This window comes from Typopeltis vanoorti, chromosome 17 (assembly GCF_054136105.1).
Source record: "Typopeltis vanoorti isolate ZY-2024b chromosome 17, IOZ_Tvanoo_1.0, whole genome shotgun sequence".
NCBI classification, from domain to species: Eukaryota; Metazoa; Arthropoda; class Arachnida; order Uropygi; family Thelyphonidae; genus Typopeltis; species Typopeltis vanoorti.
The window spans coordinates 104856169-104879814 of record NC_143565.1 but is presented as its reverse complement, the minus strand read 5'-3'; the positions used below and the strand labels follow the sequence as shown (position 1 = coordinate 104879814).

The following is a 23646-nucleotide window of genomic DNA, read 5'->3' as shown; positions in this document are numbered from 1 at the left end:
GAGTTTGTTTATTATTACAGGTCGGAAAATTTAGCTTTTCTTTTACGAACATTGCTGTTTTTAAAGTGTAACTATTTTGCTTGTATAACAGTTGGAAAAATGTACATAGAATATTAACAAAATTAAAAAAGGTATAGCATAAAACAAAAATTTAACTAAGTTTATTTTTTAAGAAAGTTTTCTATAAAATAAAAATAATTATACAGAAAAACAGAAAGAGAAATTTTTTCAAATGAACTTAGATATTCTAAACTTACAGTTGAGAGAACTGAGACACTTTAATGTCCTAAACCGATTAATTATATATGACTTGTTGTGACTCTTTTAACAAACCCATGCAAAAAAAATGTTGGAAAAAATTACCATTATCAAATCCTTATAATCTTCAGAGTCATCTGAATCTGTGTCTGAATTGCCATCACTTTCACTTAAACTGATCACCAAAGGTTCGCAAATTCTTCGATAATTCCGTCTCTGTCCCAGTACATATTTTCCAATGAGGTGACATGAGAGCAATATTTTCCCCAGTTTTGAACTGTAATACTTTCAATCTCCTGTTCTGAAAGCTTAAAAAGTTTCGACATGTCAATATTCTTAGTTACGTTGCGATGGCGAATGAAACTTTTCACTTCTGCCCAAGCATACTGAATAGCATTAATATCACAATGATATGGTGGTAGCCTCAAAGCTAGAAATCCATGCTCGATGAACTTCATGTCGAATTTAAATAGTTTAGTTGTGGGTGAGTTTCTTTTGACCAAATTAAGCAATTCAATTTTTCGCATATCTGGGGAATGAGAAATGTTATTTGCAGAGAGCCAATCCATAAGAACTTGCTTCTTATTACCCAATTTGGAACTTTGTTTAATCAAATAGAGTGATATGAAGCATTATCAATTATAACGTTTCATATCACTCTAACAGCATTTTTAGGAAGGTTTGGAATCAGTTTTTCTTCTGCCCACTTTTCGAAGATCGTAGAATTCATTTGCCCATGGTAATCAAATTGGATTTGTATAGTAAGTTTGAATTCAGTAAAAAACCCATTTCTCCACCTGCACACAATATTATTATGCACCGCGAGGCATTTCCAGTTTGTAGCACTCCACATTCTTCTTTAGACTGCCAACATTTTCCATAAGTTAAATTACTATCAATCCAAGTTTCATCTAGATACACAATCAGTCTTTTCTCCTCCCTGAAACATCTTATTGCTCTCAAATACTGAGTTCTAGATAAAACAGTGTCACCTCACTCCATGATAAGTTTCCTTTTATTCTGGGACTTTTTAAAACAAACTCCGATTTCATGAAGTATTTTCCATAAAGTTTCTCTTTTCCAAGGAAAATTAATTTTTTCTTTAAGCACAGGAATCAATTTCGGAACAGTTGGCACTCTTTTCTCGACCACGTAAAGTTTGTGAATAGTTCTTCTTATAATGTCTACATCAAAATCATTCAAAGCTATGGTTTCGATGGTTTTCTTTGTCTGCTGCTTTTTTTTAGGAGATTTAAATTTTGGCTTAGCTTCACCTTTTGATTCCCTACGAATTCTTTTAACAGTCGACCCCGATACGCCCGCAGTTGCACTTGCACGTTTTATGACTTGAGAAAGGGGAACAAGGAGACGGCCTTCTGATGATTCTTTTTCGCAGAATGTCTGCACATTATTCAATATTCTTTTGCAAGAGCTACCGAAACGTTTAACAACAGAACTTGTTGACTGTACTGGATCTATCATACAAATTAACAATAAAAAAAAATGCAAAAAAGTGACAACAAAAATCAAGCTACCACTAGTACAGCGACAGACAAGAAAGCACGTGATTTCGCATGTTGGCAACCAATTCGTACATCCTTCATTTCTTTCTCCCCTTCAGCACGAATTGACTATTATTGGCAATATGCCAAGGAAAGACCTACAAACGGTGGGCATACTATAGCACAGTAATAATCCTTCATTAACTCAAATGTCTCAATCATATCCCCCTTTGTCTTCTATCCACCAAATTCTGCAGTGTGTGTGGCCTAAGTCTGTCCACATAATCAATATCATTTTTGTTATTTGTCTCTGCACTCTCTTCAAGGTTACTTCATACCCTTCAAATGCTATTGACCAGATCTAAGCACAGAAATCTGTGGTCTATCAAAGCTTTATACAATGAAACCAACACACTTTTATCTCTTATGGTCAATGTCCTCAACATTACAGCAATTCTCTGAGATGTCTTCACAACCTTTGCAATGTGCCTTTGAAACTTCAAATCTCTATCCACAATCGCCCCGAGATCTCTTGCTTCCTCCACTTCTTCCAGTATAACCCCACCAAGTGAATATGAAGTATCCCATCTGTGAATTCCAAATTTTTAAACCTTACATTTAGTCGCATTAAACTGACATTTACATTCTTTTGTCAACATTTCCAGGGTATTAAAATTTTTCTTGAAGAGCCAAAACATCAGTACTATTACTAATAACTCTCCCAGGCTTAACATCATCTGCAAACAGCTGAACATCTCCCTGTAATTCTGTAACAATATCATTGACATAAATATTGACTGCAATGGTCCAAGTACTGAACCTTGTGGAACTCCACTTGTAACCTTCCTACTCCCTGATGCTGCTTCCCCATATACAAATCTCTGATAGCTACCAGATATCCGATCACCAATCCAATCCCCTAACTCGATATCCAAACTTATATGGTGCAACTTAAAAATCAACTTTTCGTGTAGCATTCTGTCAAATGCCTTTGAAAAATCCAAACAAATGACAGTGTAAACCCTACCCTCATGCATTGCTCTTGTTATTGTGCTATAATAGGTTATCAAATTACTAAAACAAGAGTGCCCTTTAACAAATCCATGCTGGCCTGCATAAATAATTTTGCCCTCATCTACCAAATTCTGTATACGAGTTTTTACCAGTTTTTCCAAAATCTTAACAACTACAGAAGAAATACAAACAGGCCTATAGTTTGATATCTCCATTCTACTGCCACCATTATGCAATGGTACTATATTACCCTTCTTCCACTCTCTTGGAACCTGTCCCATTGCAAGACTCATTAAACAGCCACGCTAATGATGCAGTCAGTTCCATGACACACAAACACATGGTGAAATTCCTTCTATTCCCCCTTCCTTTTTGACATTTAATGTACTCAGTATTTGGAATACATCCTCTTCATTCACTTCTAACACTTCACCACTCATTATCCTTTTAGTAAAGCCTGTAGTACCAGTATGAAACACTAATAAAGTGATCATTAAATAGTTCCACCATGTCATCTGCTTTGTCACTCGATTCCCATCTCCATCCAGCAAGGTTATCCATTTACTATCATTTCTCCTCCTACTCACCACTAAGTGAAAAAACTCCTTGGAATTTTCCTTTGCAGCACCAATCTCCTCTCATATTCTAATTTTGTTTTCCTTACCAGTCACTTTCCTATCCTAATCCCTATATTCCTCATGCAACTATTCTCCACTTCTCTCTTTGGATGTCTTCCATAATCAGTTTCCTTCAAATTCTTTCATCCATTGCACTGCCGCAAACTGGTTTCTAAGCATATGATGGTTACTTGTCTTATAATTCCACATAAATTCTTTCTCTATTTTTTACTAAGTAATTTAAGGAAATTACAACGTCAACTAGGATATACATTAAAATAAATTTTAATATACTTTAATCGGCAACGTCATGTTGCCATTTTCAAGAAACTTGTGAACAAGACGTGCACACAGGCATAACAAACAGTAAATGAGGAAGAAGCAGGAAGCTATTATTTCTCCTAAAGTCCTGATGGGGGCACCATCAGGACTTTAGGAGAAATGTTACAGACCATCTAAAAAATTGGCATCCCTTATCTGCTCTACTAAAGACCAACCTCTCCCTAGACCTACCTGGTGTATACCAGTCCCTTGCAGCTGTAAGCTGTCCTACTTTGGCCAAACAGGCAGGACAGCCAATATCAGAATTTCAGAACACAAGGACTACATCTGGTTTCACCAATACAGCCACTCTGATCTTGCTGACCATGCGTTGGATACCTGCCATAGAATACGGTGGAAGAAAGCCATGATAGTACACGGTAGTAAATACAAATATGAAAGCCTTTTCATGGAATCAGCTTTGGCCCTAAGAAACAATCCAAACCTCAACAAATTTGGCTGCATGAGACTGCCTCAAATTTGGGAAACCTACATCAGAAGACCTTCAGCCCAATCGCCCAAGAATACCAACATTGCCCACTAGGGAGCACCATCAGGACTTTAGGAGAAATAATCGCTTCCTGCTTCTTCCTCATTTACTGTTTGTTGTGCCTGCGTGCACATGTCTTGTTCATAAGTTTCTTGAAAATGGCAACGTGGCGTTGCCGAAATATTGAAGTATATTAAAATTTATTTTAATGTATATCCTAGTTGATGTTGTAATTTCCTTAAATTACTTAGACGTTGGTTATGCATTTTTTACTAAGTCTTTCTCTATTGATACCTCCACATGCCTATTCATCCTCCAAGTCAGGACTACCTGGTCACTCTAGATCCTCTGATGCTATGACCAAATCCAAACTCTTCATCCAGTTCCCTTATTGCTACATGCTATCCTTTGCTCCATTTATATCACTATAGTTAAAGTTCTCCATAATGATCACTTGCTTTGCACTTGCCAAATTAATTTGCCTAAACATTAACTGCTCATTATCAGTTATATTCCCTGATCTGTAGCAACATCCCACTAAATATTGATCTCACATCATATACTCTCAAAGTCATTAGTGTTAGTCCAACCACATAAGTGAAAGCTGTCATTGGCAGACTGCCAAGAAGAGTCGGTTCATGTTGAAGGGGAGAAAGAAATAATGCAATGTATGGATTGGTCACCCAACACGTGAAATCATGTGCTTTATATGTAAAATTTTCCATGAGTAACACTCCACCATCACATTTATCCTCCCTATTCTGCCAAAATATCCTATACTCTTCGATTTCTGTCCCTGTTAGAATACCCTCCTCAGTTAACCACGTTTCACTGATAACAACAAGCTTTGGAGAGACTGTGTCAATCGGTGCCACAAACTCGTATTTCTAATGCTCTTAGCATTTGTATACAGAAAAACCAGTGCATTGCCAGTATTCTTATAGCCGCTATAAGAATACTGGCAATTCTAGTTTCCCTGCCTCAAATGTAATCCATCTCTTGCATATAACTCTCAAATGTACTCTACACATCCACATATTCCAGAACTCTTTTTCTACACACTCTCACTATCATTGCATTTGTTATTACCACTCTTCTCCTCAGCTCCGCATTATTATACCATAGCAACACACTTTCTTTCTTTCCTTGGATACATTTCTGCTGCTGCTATCTAACATCAACCTCAAATCTCATATTACACGATTCTACTACCTTACAGGTCATTCATCACAACCATTACTGTCATCTCCTCCACATTTTCACATCTCTTCACTGCCATTGCCACACTCTGTTATTCCACCAGGCAGACTCTATTCTGCACACCCCAAATCATTTAATTTCCATACATGATGTTCCAAACAGATTCATTCATCCTTCTCTCACTGGCATCTGTGACTCTTACAGCTTCCAGTCTCTCTCTCTCTCCCTCCCTCCCTCCCTCCCTCCCACTCTTCCTCCTCCCTATTAGTCCAGAAGACATTAAAAAAAACAAAAAAACATCAAATACACACTCATATTGCCTCAGATATGAAAACAAAATTAGCCTTGCAATCCTACAAAACAATGTACACATTCTGAAGTTTCTTTCCTCTTACAGTAAATCAATTCCACAAACCTGGTAGACCCATATACCTTATTCCATGTAAAGATACCACAGCTTCTTCATTATCCAGGTTTCTTGTCAGAGTGATTTTGCCTTAGTTTTGCTATTCCAAATCAAAACATATTTTCTCTCCATAATACACTTAAAAACCTAATAATTTCCTGATAATGACATCCTTGCATCACCAGATACTTTCACTCCATACCAATAAAGAGGTCTCTGGCTGCTCTCATCATCAGACATCACCTCCAAAACAGTGAAATGAACACAGAACAGTGCAATGAATTGATTCCCAGAACAAAACTGAACCACTTCAAACAGTTACTTCAGCATATTGCTTTACCTTCAGCAGTAAATTTAGTGACAGATATTTGACCATTCCATACAAGAAACACTTCAGTAAAGCTCACCAATCTTTTTTCTTAGCACACCTAGACCATATCTTCTTCCTATATGTATATACTACTATGGCTAGTACATCAACAAACTATCATTGGCGCCAGTGGCGACTTGTACATAGGCACTGCGACACTGCTGCACCCCAAGGAAAAAATGAAAAAATTTAATTTTGTTTGTGTTTATAAATAATAACAATGCTTACAATATTATATAAATGCAATACAACATGTTAAAGGTTACCGCTTATGTTTCGACATTGATTTAATAGTTAATAATTGGAATTGTTCAATTAACACTTTAGATTTCGAAACAAATGCATTGCGATCTAATGCAGTATCGGAATTATCATGTTCGGTCAGTTCCGGCTAGGCTCATCGATATTCATTTGCACTTGTCACTGCACGCAACAAGTGAATCCGACACTGCTCAATGAGCAGTGTCGCTACAGATAAATTGTATTCTTGTGTGCGTTATTTCTATGAGATACGAAACTTTTATTATTGAAGTGTGTTTGTTTGTGGTAAGGGTGTTTTATTTATTATAGATACAAGGCTGAATTATGATGAGTGTCACTGTTGAAAATATGAAAAGAATTATATTTTCTCAATTATTGTTACATGAAACAAATGCACTGCGATCTAATGCAGTGTCAGAATGTTGAAACCACGTTGAGCAGTATCGCTACAGATAAATTGTATGTTTGTGCACGTTATTTCTGTGTACGAAACTTTTATTATTGGTGTGTGTTCGTAGTGAGGATGAAATATTTTTAATGAAGCAATTTTTGTAATATGTAAATTTAGTTATTAATAAATTGGTTACTGATTAGGAAAAAATGAATTATTTTTTCTTATTTTGTATATGCAGCACTCCTACTTAAAATTTTCACTGGCTGGCATTGATTGGCACAGAATCTACCATCTATCACTTCCTCACCAAGCTTCAGTTACACTGTCACTTGCCAAATTCTCAATATTATCCATACAGTACCACCCAGTGTTGGAACTATCTCAGCTATAACTACTATCCCTCCATGTAAAAAGACATTCACAATTAGTTCCATAGTTACTATAAATATATAACCAACTAATATACAAAATAACATTGCTCGCTGCATGCTAAAAAGAGGCTGCCTTCTCAAAACTGTATATAGCACCAATCAACAAAATCCAGAATGCCAAACATAACATTCTCAATGCCTATAGTCATCTATTATTGTCACAAATTCTTGATGGAATTCCTGGCAATAAGGAAAGAACCACAGTTCATAAACATTAGATGTCCCATTTGTCATCCCCACTTAGAACATAAACAATATTAGTTTTCTCCCTATCTTTAAAATAGCATAACAACAAAATCCCCACTTGGAAACCTCCAGTAATTATTTTTATTTATTTTTTTTAAACCAAACATCTGCTTTTTTTTCCATTAAATGAAATCACACTGAACAGATGATCCAGATCTCCTATTTATTACCAGGTCTGAAAATTCTCCCCCCCCCCCCAAAAAAGCTAAAGGATGTAGTTCTCGTTACAATCCCCTGCACACACTCACCTACTCTATTATTTTTATTATTATTATTATTATTATTTCGGGCGACTCCAGGAGTCCTTAGACTCATCGAGGGAGGCCCTAAACATCATGTCCACACAACTATGCGATTACATTCTCACAGTATCTATCATACCTTGCCTTGAACTCGTTCACCGTCATAGCACCCACAACAGACTCTGGCAGCTTATTCCACTCATTTACCATTCTAAAAGTAAAGAACCCAGCTCTAACACCCCTGCTAACCACACTCTTGCCCAGCTTCCATAGGTGTCCCCTAGTTCTCCCACCACCAGTCCTGATCTCAAAAATATCCTCTGAATTAATCCTATAGAATCCCTTTAGCAATTTGAATGTCTCAATCATATCTCCCCTTTTCCGCCTATCAACTAGTTTCTGCAACCCACAAATCTTCAACCTGTTCTCATATGGTTCATTCCATAGACCTGTTATCATCTTAGTCACTCGCCTCTGGATCCTCTCCACCTCCTCCCCATCAAGAAGGAACCGAGGTGACCAAATTCTCCTACAAACTACAAAAAAACTAGTCTAACCAATTAATATATATCCCCCCCTCTCATCCTTCTATCCAAATAACTAACCTTCCAAAATTTCTTTCTTGTTAATATATAATTCACATCTTATCCATTCACTCCATCGTCAGTTAATATTGTAAGCCACCCAATCCATAGTATAAAATGCCTCTTCTTTTAATTATGATTTAATATAGTGGTTAGGCTTGGCTTTCTGAGCTTGCAGCCATTCCTAACCTTCAGTTAAACTTTAAAAAAGAAAAAGACAAGCCTTATAAACTCAAGGAGCTAGCTATAAAAGCTCATCTAGAGCAGACCAAGAATATGATAGACTATATTATTGTAAACCAAAGATGGAAATCAAGTATCCTAAACTGCAGATCCTTCTCTGCAGATTGTGGATCAGACCATAAGCTAGTATTAGCAAACCTAAGTATAAAGTTAAAATCTGGAAGCACTTTTAGAGTCAAAAGGAGACTGAATGTAAAAAAACTACAAGACAACAATATTCTAAGAAAATATCAACTAGAAATAGATAAAAACCTGAAGGAACTACCAAAACAGAATACAAACATCGAAGAACATTGGTGCAAATTAAAGGAAATAATATTTAATTTGGCAGAAAAAAACAATAGGTTACACAGAAAGAGAAAGTAAAAAGGATTGGATCTCGAATGAAGTAAAGAGGTTAAGCGATCAAGGGAAAAGCAGGAAACTAAAGCAGAACTATAACAGTAACGAATATAATAGATTAACAGAGAAATTAGAAAACTAGTTAAAAGAGACAAGAATAACTGGTTAGAAGAAAAATGCAAAATGGCAGAAAAGCTATCAAAAGAAAATAACCTTCATGGATTACTATTACTATTATTATTATTACGGGCAACTCCAGGGAGTCATTGGACTCATCGAGGGAGGGCCCCAAATCATATTCATCACAACTATTTGACATTCATACAGTATCTATCATACCTTGCCTTAAACTCATTCACTGTCACAGCACCCACTACAGACTCTGGCAGCTTATTCCACTCATTCAGCACTCTAAAAGTAAAGAACCCAGCTCTAACACCCTTACTAACCACACTTTTGCCCAGTTTTCATGGATGTCCCCTAGTCCTCCCACAACCAGCCCTGTTCTCAAAAATATCTTCTGAATTAATTTCATAGAAACCCTTCAGTAATTTGAATGTCTCAATCATATCTCCCCTCCTCCGCCTATCAACCAATTTTTGCAACCCACAGATCCTCAACCTGTTCTCATACGGTTCATTCCACAGACCTGCTATCATCTTGGTCACTCACCTCTGGATCCTCTCCACCTCCTCCCCATCAAGAAGAAACCTAGGTGACCAAATCTGAGCACAGTAGTCTAGATGGGGTCTTATCAAGGCTCAATACAGAGGAACAATAACCTGCTTGTCTCTGCTTGTCATCGTATTCTTCAGCAACCAAGTGATTTGATGAGCTGTTTTGGTCACTTTTGCAATGTATCCCCTAAATTTCAATTCCTTATCTACCAACACTCCTAAATCTCGTGCCTCATCAATTTCCTGGAGCACGGTTCCACCAATGCAGTAAACTGCCGCCAATCTTTTCACCCCAAAATGCATAACCTTACATTTTGCCACATTAAACTGACATCCATTCTCCTTAGCCCAGACCTCCAATCTATCCAAATCATCCTGCAAAATTTTGACGTCATCTGCATTCACTATTGCCCTACCCAACTTCGCATCATCCGCAAACAAATGATCTGTTCCTCTCAGATCATTTCCTATATCATTTATGAACAAATTAAACAGCAGTGGACCAAGAACAGATCCTTGTGGCACACCACTAGTCACAGGCCGTCTTGTAGACTCTACTCCCGAGTAAACCACTCTCTGATATCTCTCCGTCAACCACCCTCCTATCCATCTCACCAACCCTATGTCCATTCCCATATGCTGCAATTTACTGATTAGAATTCCATGTGGAATCCTGTCAAAGGCCTTGGCAAGGTCCAGTAGAATCACCGTAAACCCATTACCCTTATCCAGTTCAGCCGTCACTGTGTTATAATACGTGAGCAAGTTACTGAGGCATGACCTACCCTTCACAAATCCATGCTGTCCCCGATACAGTATCCCATTTTCTTCTATCCAATCTTGTATTTTCCTCTTGACTATTTTCTCTAAGACCTTGACAATGATTCCTGATATGCTAATCGGTCGGTAATTTACTACAGCAGTCTTGGAACCACCTTTATGCAGTGGAACTATTTTCCCCTCTTTCCACCCACTCGGGACTAACCCAGACCCGAGACTCAAATTAAACAAAATGGTCAAGGGTACTGACAATTCTTTAGCTGCTTCTCGTACAACACGAGCTGGTATACCATCCAATCCCACAGATGTATTGACATTGAGGTTATGCAATAGACTACTCACCTCCACTTCATTAACCACAATTCCCGTATAATCTACTGGTTTATTCGTTTCTGCAATGTCACCACCTGGATGATATACTTTTGCAAAGTGCTCACTCAGTAACTCAACTATCTCAACTGATTCAGTTACCTCCCTACCATCGGCATTCTTTAAAATCAATCTGCCATGTACATTTTTCCTTTTACTTGCTACATATCTAAAAAACTGTTTAGGATTCTCTTTAGCCTGCATGGCCAATGTTCTTTCGTAATCCTTTTTTGCTTTTCTTACCACACTCGTCACCCTTCTGGCCTGTGCTTTATACCGTTCATGTGCCTGCCGGTCACCCTTCTCCTTAAATTCCCTCCATAGTTGTTTCTTTTTTTGCAACTCAAGCTTAATGGTGTTATTCATCCATTTAACCCCTACTTGATTTATTATTCGGACTCTAGGTATACAGTCAGCCATTGCTTCATGCAAGCACTTCTTAACTACCTCCCATGCACTATCAACTTCTAGTCCTTGCAGTTGTACATGCCATGGCACTGAACCAATCAAACTCCTAAGCTTGTCATACTTTCCAGCCCGATAATTCCACATGTACCCTGTCTTAATTGAAAATTCTACACCTTTAGCCACCTCCCAAGTTAAGACCCTATGATCACTCTCACCGATTGGTGGCAATGTGGTCATATTTGTTACAGCCAAATCCTCAGATGTAATTACTAGGTCAAGCACTCTCTGACCCCTAGTATTTTCCATTACATGCTGTCACAGATAGTTATCCCTTAATAACCGCATAAAATCCAGTTCCTTCCTTCCGTGTGTCCTCTCCTCACTCCAATCAATGCGACCATAGTTGAAATCTCCCATAATAATCACCCTCCTTCCACCCATTTCTTCTATTTGCTTGTGCATACTGTTACCACCATCTTTTCCATCACCTGGTCTATAGCAGCACCCAATTGTATATTTAGTTCTGCTAGCCACAATCTCACACCAAATGGCCTCAAATGTGCTCTTTTCTCTATCCTGCAATTCAACTTCTATTCTCCTTGGCTGGAGCTCATCAGCTATCATCAACAATACTCCTCCCCCCATTTTATTCACTCTGTCATTCCTGAACACACTATACCCATCACATTCAATCCCACTAGTTATATCATCTACAGTCAGCCATGTTTCACTAATACCTATAACCTGTGGTCTGGAAGTGCCGACCATGGCCAAAAACTCTTCCTTCTTGTTCCTAATACTCCTAGTATTAGTGTACATGAATTTAAGACCCCCATTATCCCCGACCCTACCTTGATGCCTTATATTAACTATCCCACTCAGATTTGTTGTCCTTATTTGCTCTGGCATATTATATTCATTCTTACATTCAACTGCCTCCATAAGGACTGTATCTCTACTCCCCCCCCCCTAACAAATCTAGTTTCCCTGAATTTGCACATCCACTACATTCAGCAACACTTTCTCAAGTCTTCTTACACCGTAACCATTCAAATGCAAGCCATCCATCTTATATAGATCCTTTCACCCATCAAACTCACTCCACACATCCACAAATTCCACACCACTCGTCATACATAACCCACGCATAAAGTCATTTGCAATTATAGCCCTCCTTTTAAACATTTCACTGTCATACCGTGGCAAAAGACTAATCATTCTAACTCTCTCACTCTTTTCTTTTGCTACCTCAAGCAATTCATTCAGGTCTTCTATCATTTCCATTTTATCTCCTTTCAAATCATTCGTACCTGCCACAACAATCATTTCTTTCACCCTTTCCTTTTGCTCTCTAATAGACTCAGTTACGTCCTTTATGGTCGCACCAGGTTGGTACGATTTTGTCAAATCCTCTACTAACACACCTCGTACTAACGAGTCTCCATACAGCACTCTATCCTTCATTTTGTTCATGTTCACATTCATACGTCTATTTTTCCTGTCATACCTTTTATTATTGGTTGGTTCATTCAGTCTACTTTTGTTCATGCACTCTAACTGCTGTTTTGCTCTTTCTATCGCACCATTCAACAACGCGATCTCACTCAATGCATCTATCTCATCTTTTTTGTTCTCTGAGAAACCATTTATACTATCATTCACACTTTCTACATTCACACTCTCACAATTTTCATGTACAACCTTGCCGTTTCTTGTCATATCCCTGTTTCCTTCATTCTGAAGGTTGACAAAAATATCACACTCACGATCCGAAATACACTTCAATTCCGCATTCTCCCTACATTTTCTACACACATTCAATCCTTTATTATCATCTAACCACACTCCGACCGCACTCCGCAAAGCGTACATTTCACAGCTAGTACACTGACTCATTTCTTTTATGCTACCGTTCTTTGATAACGATGGCGAACCTTCATTACTGGCCGCCATTTTCCTTCGCACTGGTGCCATACTTTTCTGTGACGTGTTTTGTCAAATTATACCCTAATCTTTAATAATTATTCAATTAATAAATAAGAGGAAAAAAGTACAAACATCAGAACATTTAAGTACTAAATATAATTAACTAAAATGAAATATAACTAAATACAGTAACTTAGCTTCGTTTTGTCTTCCACCGTTACGCTTTCGATTCCGACGGTACCAAAATATATTATATCGCAACAGCAACTATCTTCCAAAAAACAACCACTGAAGTACACTCGTATTCAGAGAAACAATTTAGCACTCAAAAACGTAGAAAAACGGGGGAAAAAGCGGATTATATAACAAATAGACCAATATCCATGTCCATTTTCTTTGGTGTTTTAGATGTTTAAAGAGAGTGTTGGTTATTGTTAGTCTATTATTTGAGCAGAAGTTTAGCAGTCTTTCGCCACGTTCATTGCTTTCTCCATACCCGAACTTTCCGATTACTCTTGGTCATTTATCCCAGTCTTTGCCTACTTTTGCGTTTAAGTCCCACATTACAATTAGGAGATCTTGACTTGATGTCTGCTGTACTGCTTTTTGCAAATCTATATAGAACTCCTCAATGTCTTCTTCTGATGATGTCGAAGTTGGTGAGTATACTTGATTAATAGTTAATGATCCGATTGATGTTTTAATCTTGCTTTAATTATCCTAGATGAGATAGGATTGTAGGACAATAGAGAGTGTTTTAGCCTTTGTTTTAATATAAGTGCTACTCCTTCTTGGTGTTTGTTGTCCTCCCTGCCTAAAGTTAAGATTTTGTACTGTCCATGGTGGAATTCTCCTTTTCCAGTCCATCTGGTTTCGCAAAGTCCAATCACTTTTTATCGGTAGTTGTCTAATTCATGCAGTAGTATTTCCAATGTTCTTTCCTGATGAAAAATTCGTACATTCCATGTTCCTATGCTTGTTATGTTTTTCCTGTCTATTAGGTGATGTTTTGTTCCAATAGCATATTTTTCCCCTTCACTTTCTTGGTTCCCTGATAGTGGGTGCGACCCTTGTTTGACCGGGTGATGGGCAAGCCGGCATGTATCTTTCGGTTGGTTAGAGTTCATTCGGTATCAATGGTTAAGTTTTCGTCAAGTGTCAACCACCATCCTTGACCTGAATTCAGCTGCTTTTTTTAGTAGATAGTGGAAACTACAGTTTGAGAGGAAAGAGTCGCCCTCTCACCCTCGAGTTGCTCTAATAGCACTGGGGGGGGGGAGTAAGAAGTAAGAGAGAGTAGAGGGAAAGAAGAGTAGAAGACCAGTCTCCAGATATGATATACCAAGTGTATATTGTATGAAGTAAGATCAGGTCTAGCTTGGGTATCTCAGGTTTGCCATGCCCATACTCATCAATGTGAGCCCCTGAGAAGATGAGATATTTATGAGATAAAACCTGAGATATTTATACCGAGTGTTTATTAATTCCACAAGGGTTCAATTCCAATTGGAGCAATGACTTTCAACTATTTCTTTTAGATGTTATTTAAATGTATATCACGTCTACCAGACTAAACACCTTGTTTTCACAACAGCAACAAAAATGTTCATCAGAGTCAGTTTCTTTGTTAGGGCCTTTTCCAAAAATACAAACATTTCTTCTTCTTTTCCATATGATCCTTTCTTATCACCCTTATGTAGCATACAATATTATTCCCTCCTGTCTCACTGAAGTATAAATATTTCTTACTTCTTGCAGTTCTATTTGATGCACAATTTACTGTACCAGAGAAAAAAAAGGTTTCTTCTACTATTTCATAAACAACATATCTAAGTTGCCCTAATTCTGTTGCCTCTTCCAGTAGAAATAACAAATAGATCTAGCATCCTTAAGACAGATGAAACGTTCCAATCAGCAATATCTCGAACATTCAATTAGAACATCGACTGCAAAACTCAAAGAAAACTTTCTGGTCATATATGGTATATACGTATAGAATAAAGTGAGTTTATTCTATATGTATGTACACATATAGAATATGTGTATATACATATAGAATAAGTGCACATCTGTGTATCATACATGAATATCCATTCTACCCTTTTACAATATTAATTTGCAACACCATATCAAACAAACTATATGAATTTAGTTAATATTTTGCTAGCTTCAAAATAACATATTCAGATCACAAGAGATACACTCATCACTAATTAACTAAATATTGGAAAAACAAATTATACCAGAGAAATAAAGAGAACTAAGGTTCTCTAAGAGCATGCAGGCTCAATAAATAGGTGCCTTTTTTGAATAGTTCATCAAAATGTCTTCCAAGCTTTGAACAAATTAGTACAACCATGCTTGTTGAGAATGGAGAGGGGGAACCTCATGATTAAGGTTGACTTGAAAAATGGCTCCTCAGATTTTTGTATAGGTATTTCTGAATAGGTGATTTGAATAAGTCTTCTGAGCTTTGGACAAATTAGTGCAACCATGCTTGTCGAGATTGGGGAGGGGGGGGATACTTAATTGCTAATCCTGACTTGAAAATATCCAGTCAGGTTTTTGTGTAGTACTATTTTCTTTCCATGTGATCCTATATAAAGAAGCATCCACTGCATGGTCTGGTATTCTGACCTTTGCACTAAATCTAAGAAATACATATTCTTATGGTAACACATAAATTTCAGATATTAACAGTTTCCTGTCTGTCTAAAGTTATGTAAGTGGCTGTGAAACCTGAAATTCCCTTTTCTCTCTCTTTTTTTTTTGATCTTCTCTGGCTAAATTTTCCTACTTTATTCTGTTTATGTTATGTTATGCTATATTATGTTATTCAGAATCTGATAATCACTCCAATTGCACTCAATATTTATCTTGATTTTCTGCAGTCCAAATAACTAAACTGTGCTGGCCTGCTTGTCTCAGTGGATATCTTACCTCTTCTCCAGTTATCATGATGCAAGTTTGAATCCCACCATGAGCATGGATCCTTGTTGAATAACTTCAGGTGGCAGATGAATCCCTTGCCCAGTGTGAGACCACTGCCCCACTTATTGGGGGCCTGAAATGATTTGAAAAAGTTCCATTTGTCTCTAGAGAAGGTTTCTGTATTATATTAAAAAAATAAATAAAACAGGAATGCAATCAGGAATACATTTCCATACTTGAAGTAGAAAAGTCATCAAAAACCTGAAATGTGAAAGGCCAGCTGGAGTAGATGAAATTTGGCCTGAAATGCTCATATATGGAGGCATAAAAGTTTTACAGGGGCTGCATTGCATAATTCAGGCCTGATCAGAGGGTCGAATTCCAGATTATTAGAGCAGAGCTCTCATGATAGCCATCTATAAAATATGAAAACATATTAAATAAAAATATTAAATATAAATAAACTTATTAAAGTCTCCCATTATTGAAGCTTTCCACTTCATCCAAGTCTGATATCAGACTTGGAGATGCTGATCGCAACTCTTTATGCAGATGATGTTATAATAAATCCAGTAAATTTTACAGGATTTCCTAACCAAACTGAATAACTTGTAATTAATTTGGTCTGAAAATCGGCAACAAAAAAGACAATGAAAATGTGGAGAACCTACAAGTAAAACATTTCAGCTATTTGGGCACAGTTTTTAATGAAGATATTCAAAATAAACATGGAAATAGACAACAAAATTAACAAAGCTGGTATGGTAGGAAGTAAAATGATAAATTTATATGGAATAAGAGAGAAATTAGTCAAACCACTAAACTAGTTGTATACAGGACAGTGTTTAAACCAGTTTTAACTTATAGATCTGAGAACTGGGTTCGAAATAGCTCTATAAATGTTGCTTGATTCAGGATGATATCATCGATCTGTTCACTCCCCTAATTGATTAGGAGGTGAACAGATTACATTAATGATACTCATATTAAAAACAAGGATACTAGGAAGGAACTTTATTGTTAGCATTCAGGAGTGTGTGAGCAGAGCTAAGCAGGTGGTATATGGTCACTTATACAGAACAGAAAAAGGAAGGTTAGCAAGATTTTTTTTTTTTTTTTTGCCAGGATGGAAAGAAAAAGACCCGAAGAAAGAGACCAAGATCTAGGTGGATGATATAGTAAAGGAGTACTTTAGGATATGTTAAACCATTATTCATATGAGTATCATTAATGTAATATGTTAAACCATTATTCACAGGAGGGTGGTCTGAAAAGTTCTCTGCCTCGACCATAGATGGCAACACTATCGGCAAGATTTTTTTTTCTAAGTTGTTACATCTGTCATAAGCATCCATGTGAAATTGCAAGTCATTCTATCAAGTAGTTTGTTTTATACAGCTGTCTGAAGCAAAAGTGTTGTCTGTATCCCTTGAAATGGATAAAATTGAGTATTGTGCAGTTATAAAATTCTTTGTAAAAGAAGGTTTAACCTTAACCTTAAGTTCATAAAAGTGTATGGGCACTCTTCTCCTTCATTTTTGACAATTAAGAAATGGACTGCCGAGTTTAAACGTGGCCGTACCAGCCTTGAAGTTGATCCATGTGAAGGACGTCCAAAAAGTGTAACAACACCAGAAATCATTGATCAAGTGCAGATATGTTATTGGATGACCAGCGAGTCAAAGTGGGTGAAATTGCTGAGACCATAGGCATTTCAGAAGAACGTGTGGAATACATTTGGCATGAAGAATTGCAAATGAAAAAGCTTTGCACAAGATGGATGCCACACTTGCTCACAGCAGATCAAAAACGCACTCGTATTAAAATCTCTGAACAGTGCTTGGAGCATTATAATAAGAATAAAACTGATTTTGTGCATCGATTTATTACTATGGATGAGACTTGGATTCACCATTACCCACCAGAATCCAAACAGCAGTCAAACAGTGGACAGAAGCCAGTTGTTCAGTGCCAAAGAAGACAAAGTTGGTTCCATCAGCAGAAAAGGTAATGACATCAGTGTTTTGGGATGCTAAAGGCATGTTGTTTATTAATTATCTTGAAAAGGGTAAACTTATAACCAGGGAATATTATTCCGATCTTTTAACCAGAATAGACGAAAAAATTCGTGAGAAAAGACCTGGTTTGCAGAAGAAAAAAAATCATCTTTCATCGGGATAATGCACCTGCCCACAAAGATGCTTTGGCAATGGGAAAATTAAGTGATTTGCACTATGAATTGTTGGAACATCCACCCTATTCCTAAGATTTGGCTCTGTCTGACTTCTATCTCTTCCCAATACTAAAACTCTTCCTCTCTGGTCAGCATTTTTCTTCGAATCAAGATGTGATTGCAGCTGTAGAAGGGTATTTTGCAAATTTAACTGAAAACCACTAGAGGGATGGGATAATGGCGCTGGTGCATCGTTGGAATAAATGTATTAGTCTTAAGGAAGATTATGTTGAAAAATAAAAATAATTTTGAAATTATAAATTTGTTTTTTCATTGTTAGGCCAAGAACTTTTCAGACCATCCTTGTATTTTAATAAGAACATTAACTCTTCCTCCATACATTTGTACAGATTTGACAAATGCATGGTGGCAGTTAATGCCCTTATTAAAGTCTGTTAAAATATTTAATCCATGTTTTAACAGAGTTAATCAAATTAATGCTAATTTGATTAATTTGTTTTGATTTAAAAGTTTGGCATTTTTGATTGGTTATTATATTCAGTTGTTTTTTTTATTCCTAGGCTGTTGCTGGTCTCTTTGCATCTTTTGCCCAGATATTATCATTGATTGGCCATGCACAACCAGCTGGTTCTGCTTTGGCTTATTTTCTGTGTGCTGATGTTGTTCTTATAATTACAATATTATGCTTTTTCCTTGCACAGAAAATGGTAAGTGTGTCACTATACTATTTTATGTTAATAATAAAATAAGCATTACCAAAATCGTTTTTTTTTTTAGTATCTTGAGACATTTTTACAAGGAGGTCACTTTCAGTGTTTGTGTGTGTGTGTGTGGTGGGGGTGAACATGCAACACTCATAACCCTGGAAGAAAATGGACCCTGAGAACATCCAAATAGAACAAATTCACAAATTGATCATATTTTTGTCAATGGAAAGTGGGGAAGTATCAACTCAAAATTAAGTGTAGAACTAAACCCTGACCAGAGAATATTAACTGCACATATAAAACTTCATCTTATTATGCTTTTAAACTGAAAACAAGAATTACAAATAAATATCACTGGAATGACCTAACTCTTCCTACCATATAAACTCAATATAAAGAAGCACTACAAAACAAACTAACAGGAGGTCCAATTCTGAAGAGCCATCCCAATTTCACTCGTATTATTCAATCCATCCGTCCATGAAGTAACAGCAAAAACCTTGATCACCAAGACTGCTTCATTTTTTCTCAAAAGAAATGGATAACATACACCATTGAAGAATTGATAGAGAAGAATTGACAGCAATACAGGAATCAGGACATACACACAATCTGCATACTCAGTTAAAATAACTAAATGATCAAGTATATATATGGCCTTTCGAAATTAAAGGAAAACCATATCCAGGCTATCTTTCAAAAATGAGAACTGTATCAAAATACCTATAAAACCAGAGAAATATACCAGGTAGTTCATTCCTTATGCACCAAAGAAAGGAAGCCCAAAAGAGTAAGAATAAAAGCTAAAAATGGCAAGATACCCACATTATTTGCCCACATTACTCTACTTGAGACTGACTGCCATTCAAGAAGATTAGCCTCGTATTTTATGTTGAATACTATGGCTACTCCTTCTTTTCCTTGAATATAACATTTTGTATTTATTGCTCAAAAAGATCTCACCAGTTTTTGTCTTTTTTGTTTCAGTCACCCCTATTATGTCGATCTGATACTTATCTAATTCCTCAGCTAGCTGCATTTCTTTGCCATTCAGGCTTCTTATGTTGATAGTACTGATCTTTAACTCTGGTGATGTTGAGTTGGGGTGTGCTTTCAGATTTGTTCCAGTAGCTGACTTTTCGCTGTTCGCCCTGCTTCCCTGCTGAAAACAACGGGGGCCTTGTTTAACTGGGTGACGCCCCAGCCGGCATGAAATTTTGTCATGTTGCACCATCATTTTGTATATTGGTTTAAGCCAATAATAACACAATTTGGTCGGCTAAATCCCAAATTGCCAGCCCATCCTTGTTCATTCAATATCCAGGTAGATACCCAACAGGGTGCACCATGAGAAAGTGAGGATTGGACATTAGGTCAGAAGCCCTGATCGGTTCTCCACATTCCTTTAAAGGCTATGTGGAGGAATCCTCTCAGTTATACAGCTTTAACCCTTAAGCATCACCTAGCAAAGATAAAATCACATTTTAAAATATGAATCGGAAGTTGATTGTTGTATGCTTTTTTTCTCTTTCATTTATCAATTGCCTATATGGATTTATTGCATTTAACACTGATCGCTTAACAATAACACTTCTTCCTAAATCAAATCTTTTTCACTGAAAAATTTAAAACATTTTCAATGTCATTCAAGCACCTTTTTAAATCTTTGATTGCTAACACTTTTTCGGTAGGAACTTTAGTTTCGTCTTCATTTTCTTTGGCTTCGTTGCTAACAAGTTTTTCTAAATCTTATACTGAAAAACCATCAGCTTCTGCATTTAATAAATTTTTAATAAATTTCTTTTGGTTTATATTAAACTAACGTTTTGCTCTAACACGGTAGTTGTCTCCATAATTTTTGATAATGTATTCTGATCACTGCATGATAAGCATGAAAGAGAATACGTTTCTTACGTCCTCTTCGTCGACATTTGCGAAACCTATTGATTGAGTCATTGGGATAACTTCATTTCTTATCTCTTGAATGTTATTTTCTTCTTCTAGTACAACTTCTGGCCATAATTTACACCAAACTCCATTTATCATTTCTGAGCGACTTCTTTCCAAGAGCTATTAATGTTTTCAATTGTGTCTTTAATGTGTGGTTTATCCAAAAAGTTTTAATTGACATTTGCTCTTTATCTTCTAGTTCAATTAAATTGCTTAATGTACTATGCATATAAGGAGCTTTAAATATTGCTATTACTCCCTGATCCATCGGTTGAATCAGGGAAGTTGTGTTTGCTGGAAGAAAGACAACTTTGACAGGAATGCATGTGTCTAACATATTAAGATCAGTAGGATATCCAGGAGCGTTGTCCACCAACAAAAGAGCTTTTTCTTCAAAATTATTTCTTTGGTAATCCATGCATTTCTATTAGCTTTCCATATTACAGGTAAATTCATTTTTATGTTACTTTTAACACCCTCGGATTTTCCAAATGGTAAACTAATAACAATTTTAATTAAAAATTGCCAGAGGCATTTGATCCAAAGAGTAATGTTAAATGGTCTTTGGCTGCTTTGAACCCAGCTGCTGATTTTTCTTCAATAGAAATGAAGCTTTTTGATGGTAACCATTTCCAGACTGCTTTCATCAGCATTGAACACAATTTGATGAAAAAATTTCACTTTCAATTATTTCCTTTAGTTTTTCTGGAAACTTGTTTGCAGCTTCTCCTGATAATTTTACACTTAGAATTCTGGTCCAGTTTTTAAATTTCTCAAACCACGAGAAGCCACAAAATTTTCCGCAGTTTCTTCAGTTTGTTTAGATTTCAGGTGATTAAACAAAAATAATGCTTTTTCTTGAATCACCATTTGAGTTAAAGGCATATGACATTGTGACATATCATCTATCCACAAATTTAATATTTTCTCTATTTTTTCTAAAATTGGACTCCTTAAGCGAGTTAATTTTGCTGCTATAACATCTGTATAATTCTGAGCAGACTCTTTTTTTTTTTTCTCATTGACTAAGTATGGTTGTTAAAGTTGACTGTGCTAATCCTAAAGAATGTGCCACATCAGATTTTCTTTCATCCCTTTCAACATGTTATATGATATAGTTTCTAAAGAAATTGCTTTTCTTTTCCTTGATTCTGACATTTTAACTAAATATTAATATTTACAAAATCTACAATAATGCTATCAGAGAACATCATTTATTGCAATGCACCACACTGAAACATGCCCTATGAAGTGTAAGCAACGACTAAATTATGCAGATGATGCGCGAAACTGTTAAAATAGACACACCCACAGCTTGGGAGTACGTGATGAGTTGCCGTCGTTTGCCAATCGGATGATTGGCAGGCATTGACCGTAAAATTTTAATATTTTTACGTAAAATGGGGCTTGAAATAATTACAGACTTCATTATATCAAGGCTTTGTTATGAGAGGTCACATTAACTGAGGCATGACTGTAAATGATTTTCATTACCTTGGTCCCTACATCAATACTCTAACAGACACAGTGAAATGAAAGCACAGTTCCAAAAAAAAAAAAAACATGTAACTAATATACGGAAATCCAATCTCACCACCACAAATACCAATATTTGTCTGTAAAAAATCACAAAACCACCACCAAGCCATATTTACATATGGTATCCAGACATGGAAAATCATGTCTGGACATGATGTTCCATGTTAATATACAGTTGATATCATACATTTCGTTGGGACAACATGCTTTTGAGCAATACTAGGATATATATGGCATGATCACATTCCTAATACTGTCATTCTTGAAGAAAGCCAGCAAAGATCCCTAATAGAAACAATTCAAAAAAGGCAACTGAGATGATTGGAACACCAACTTAAACATCCCTTGTTTTTTTAAGTTGGAACACCAACATAAATATTGCCCTTGCTCTTTACAGACCAACTAATGGACACAGAGGAAGAGAAAGACCAAAAAAAAAAAAGTTTTGTCAACATAAACAAACTTTTTTTTTTTTTTTTTTCCAAGATTAGCTTATGAACCATCTGACATTTACCACTTGACACCAAACAGAGCAACTTTGCTCACTTTCATCAAGTAGACTTTATCTCCATGAGTTTTTTACATGAATAGATGATGAGCCCACCCATGGTTACTAATGTACTGTAGGTTGGAAATCTCATTAAAAAAAAAAAAAAAGTATAGCACCTTAAAAAAAAATAATAATAATAAAATTCATCACCACTTTTTCTTCAGAAATGTAGCACTAAAGAAAAAGTGATTTATATATGCAGTTAATAATAAAATGAGGTTTTCAATTAATTTCTTTACAGAAATTAATTGAAAACCTCATATTATTATTATTATAGTGTAGTCTTATCATATATAAGACTACACTATAAAATCTATCATTTTATAGTGCAGTCTCTCATTGCTGTTAATTGCCTATGAAATGTCAATATCGGTGTTTATTATAGAAGTTGCTCACTATTCATTACCATTTTTTTCTTTAATCTTTGATATAATCACTTTTTATGTCAACATATGCAGAATTGTAAAATAATATGAAATGTGCAATATAATAGATGAGAATTCATAACTTCATGGATAAAAGTCTTGCATTACATTTTCCTTACTTGTCAGTAACATTCAACAATAAAATTTCACAAACACCCATTACTATTTTTTGTGTAATTAACTCTTTTAAGTTTTGGTAATCAGAACTTTCAATGGTTTTATAGCAAAGTTTCATTCCTATTATTTGGCTTAAAAAATACTGATGCTGA

The 23646-nt window shown here is 36.2% G+C and overlaps 1 protein-coding gene across 2 annotated transcripts in view; it reads left to right on the top strand.

Annotated features, from left to right (window-relative positions):
- The window catches only part of LOC150097736 (equilibrative nucleoside transporter 1-like), a 220988-nt gene that overhangs the window by 67053 nt on the left and 130289 nt on the right, over positions 1 to 23646 (top strand). For both annotated transcript variants that reach the window (XM_090407249.1, XM_090407250.1), the window contains exon 7: positions 18767 to 18913. In XM_090407249.1, the coding sequence (XP_090263375.1) occupies positions 18767 to 18913 (147 nt within the window). The remainder of the gene's footprint in view (positions 1 to 18766; positions 18914 to 23646) is intronic.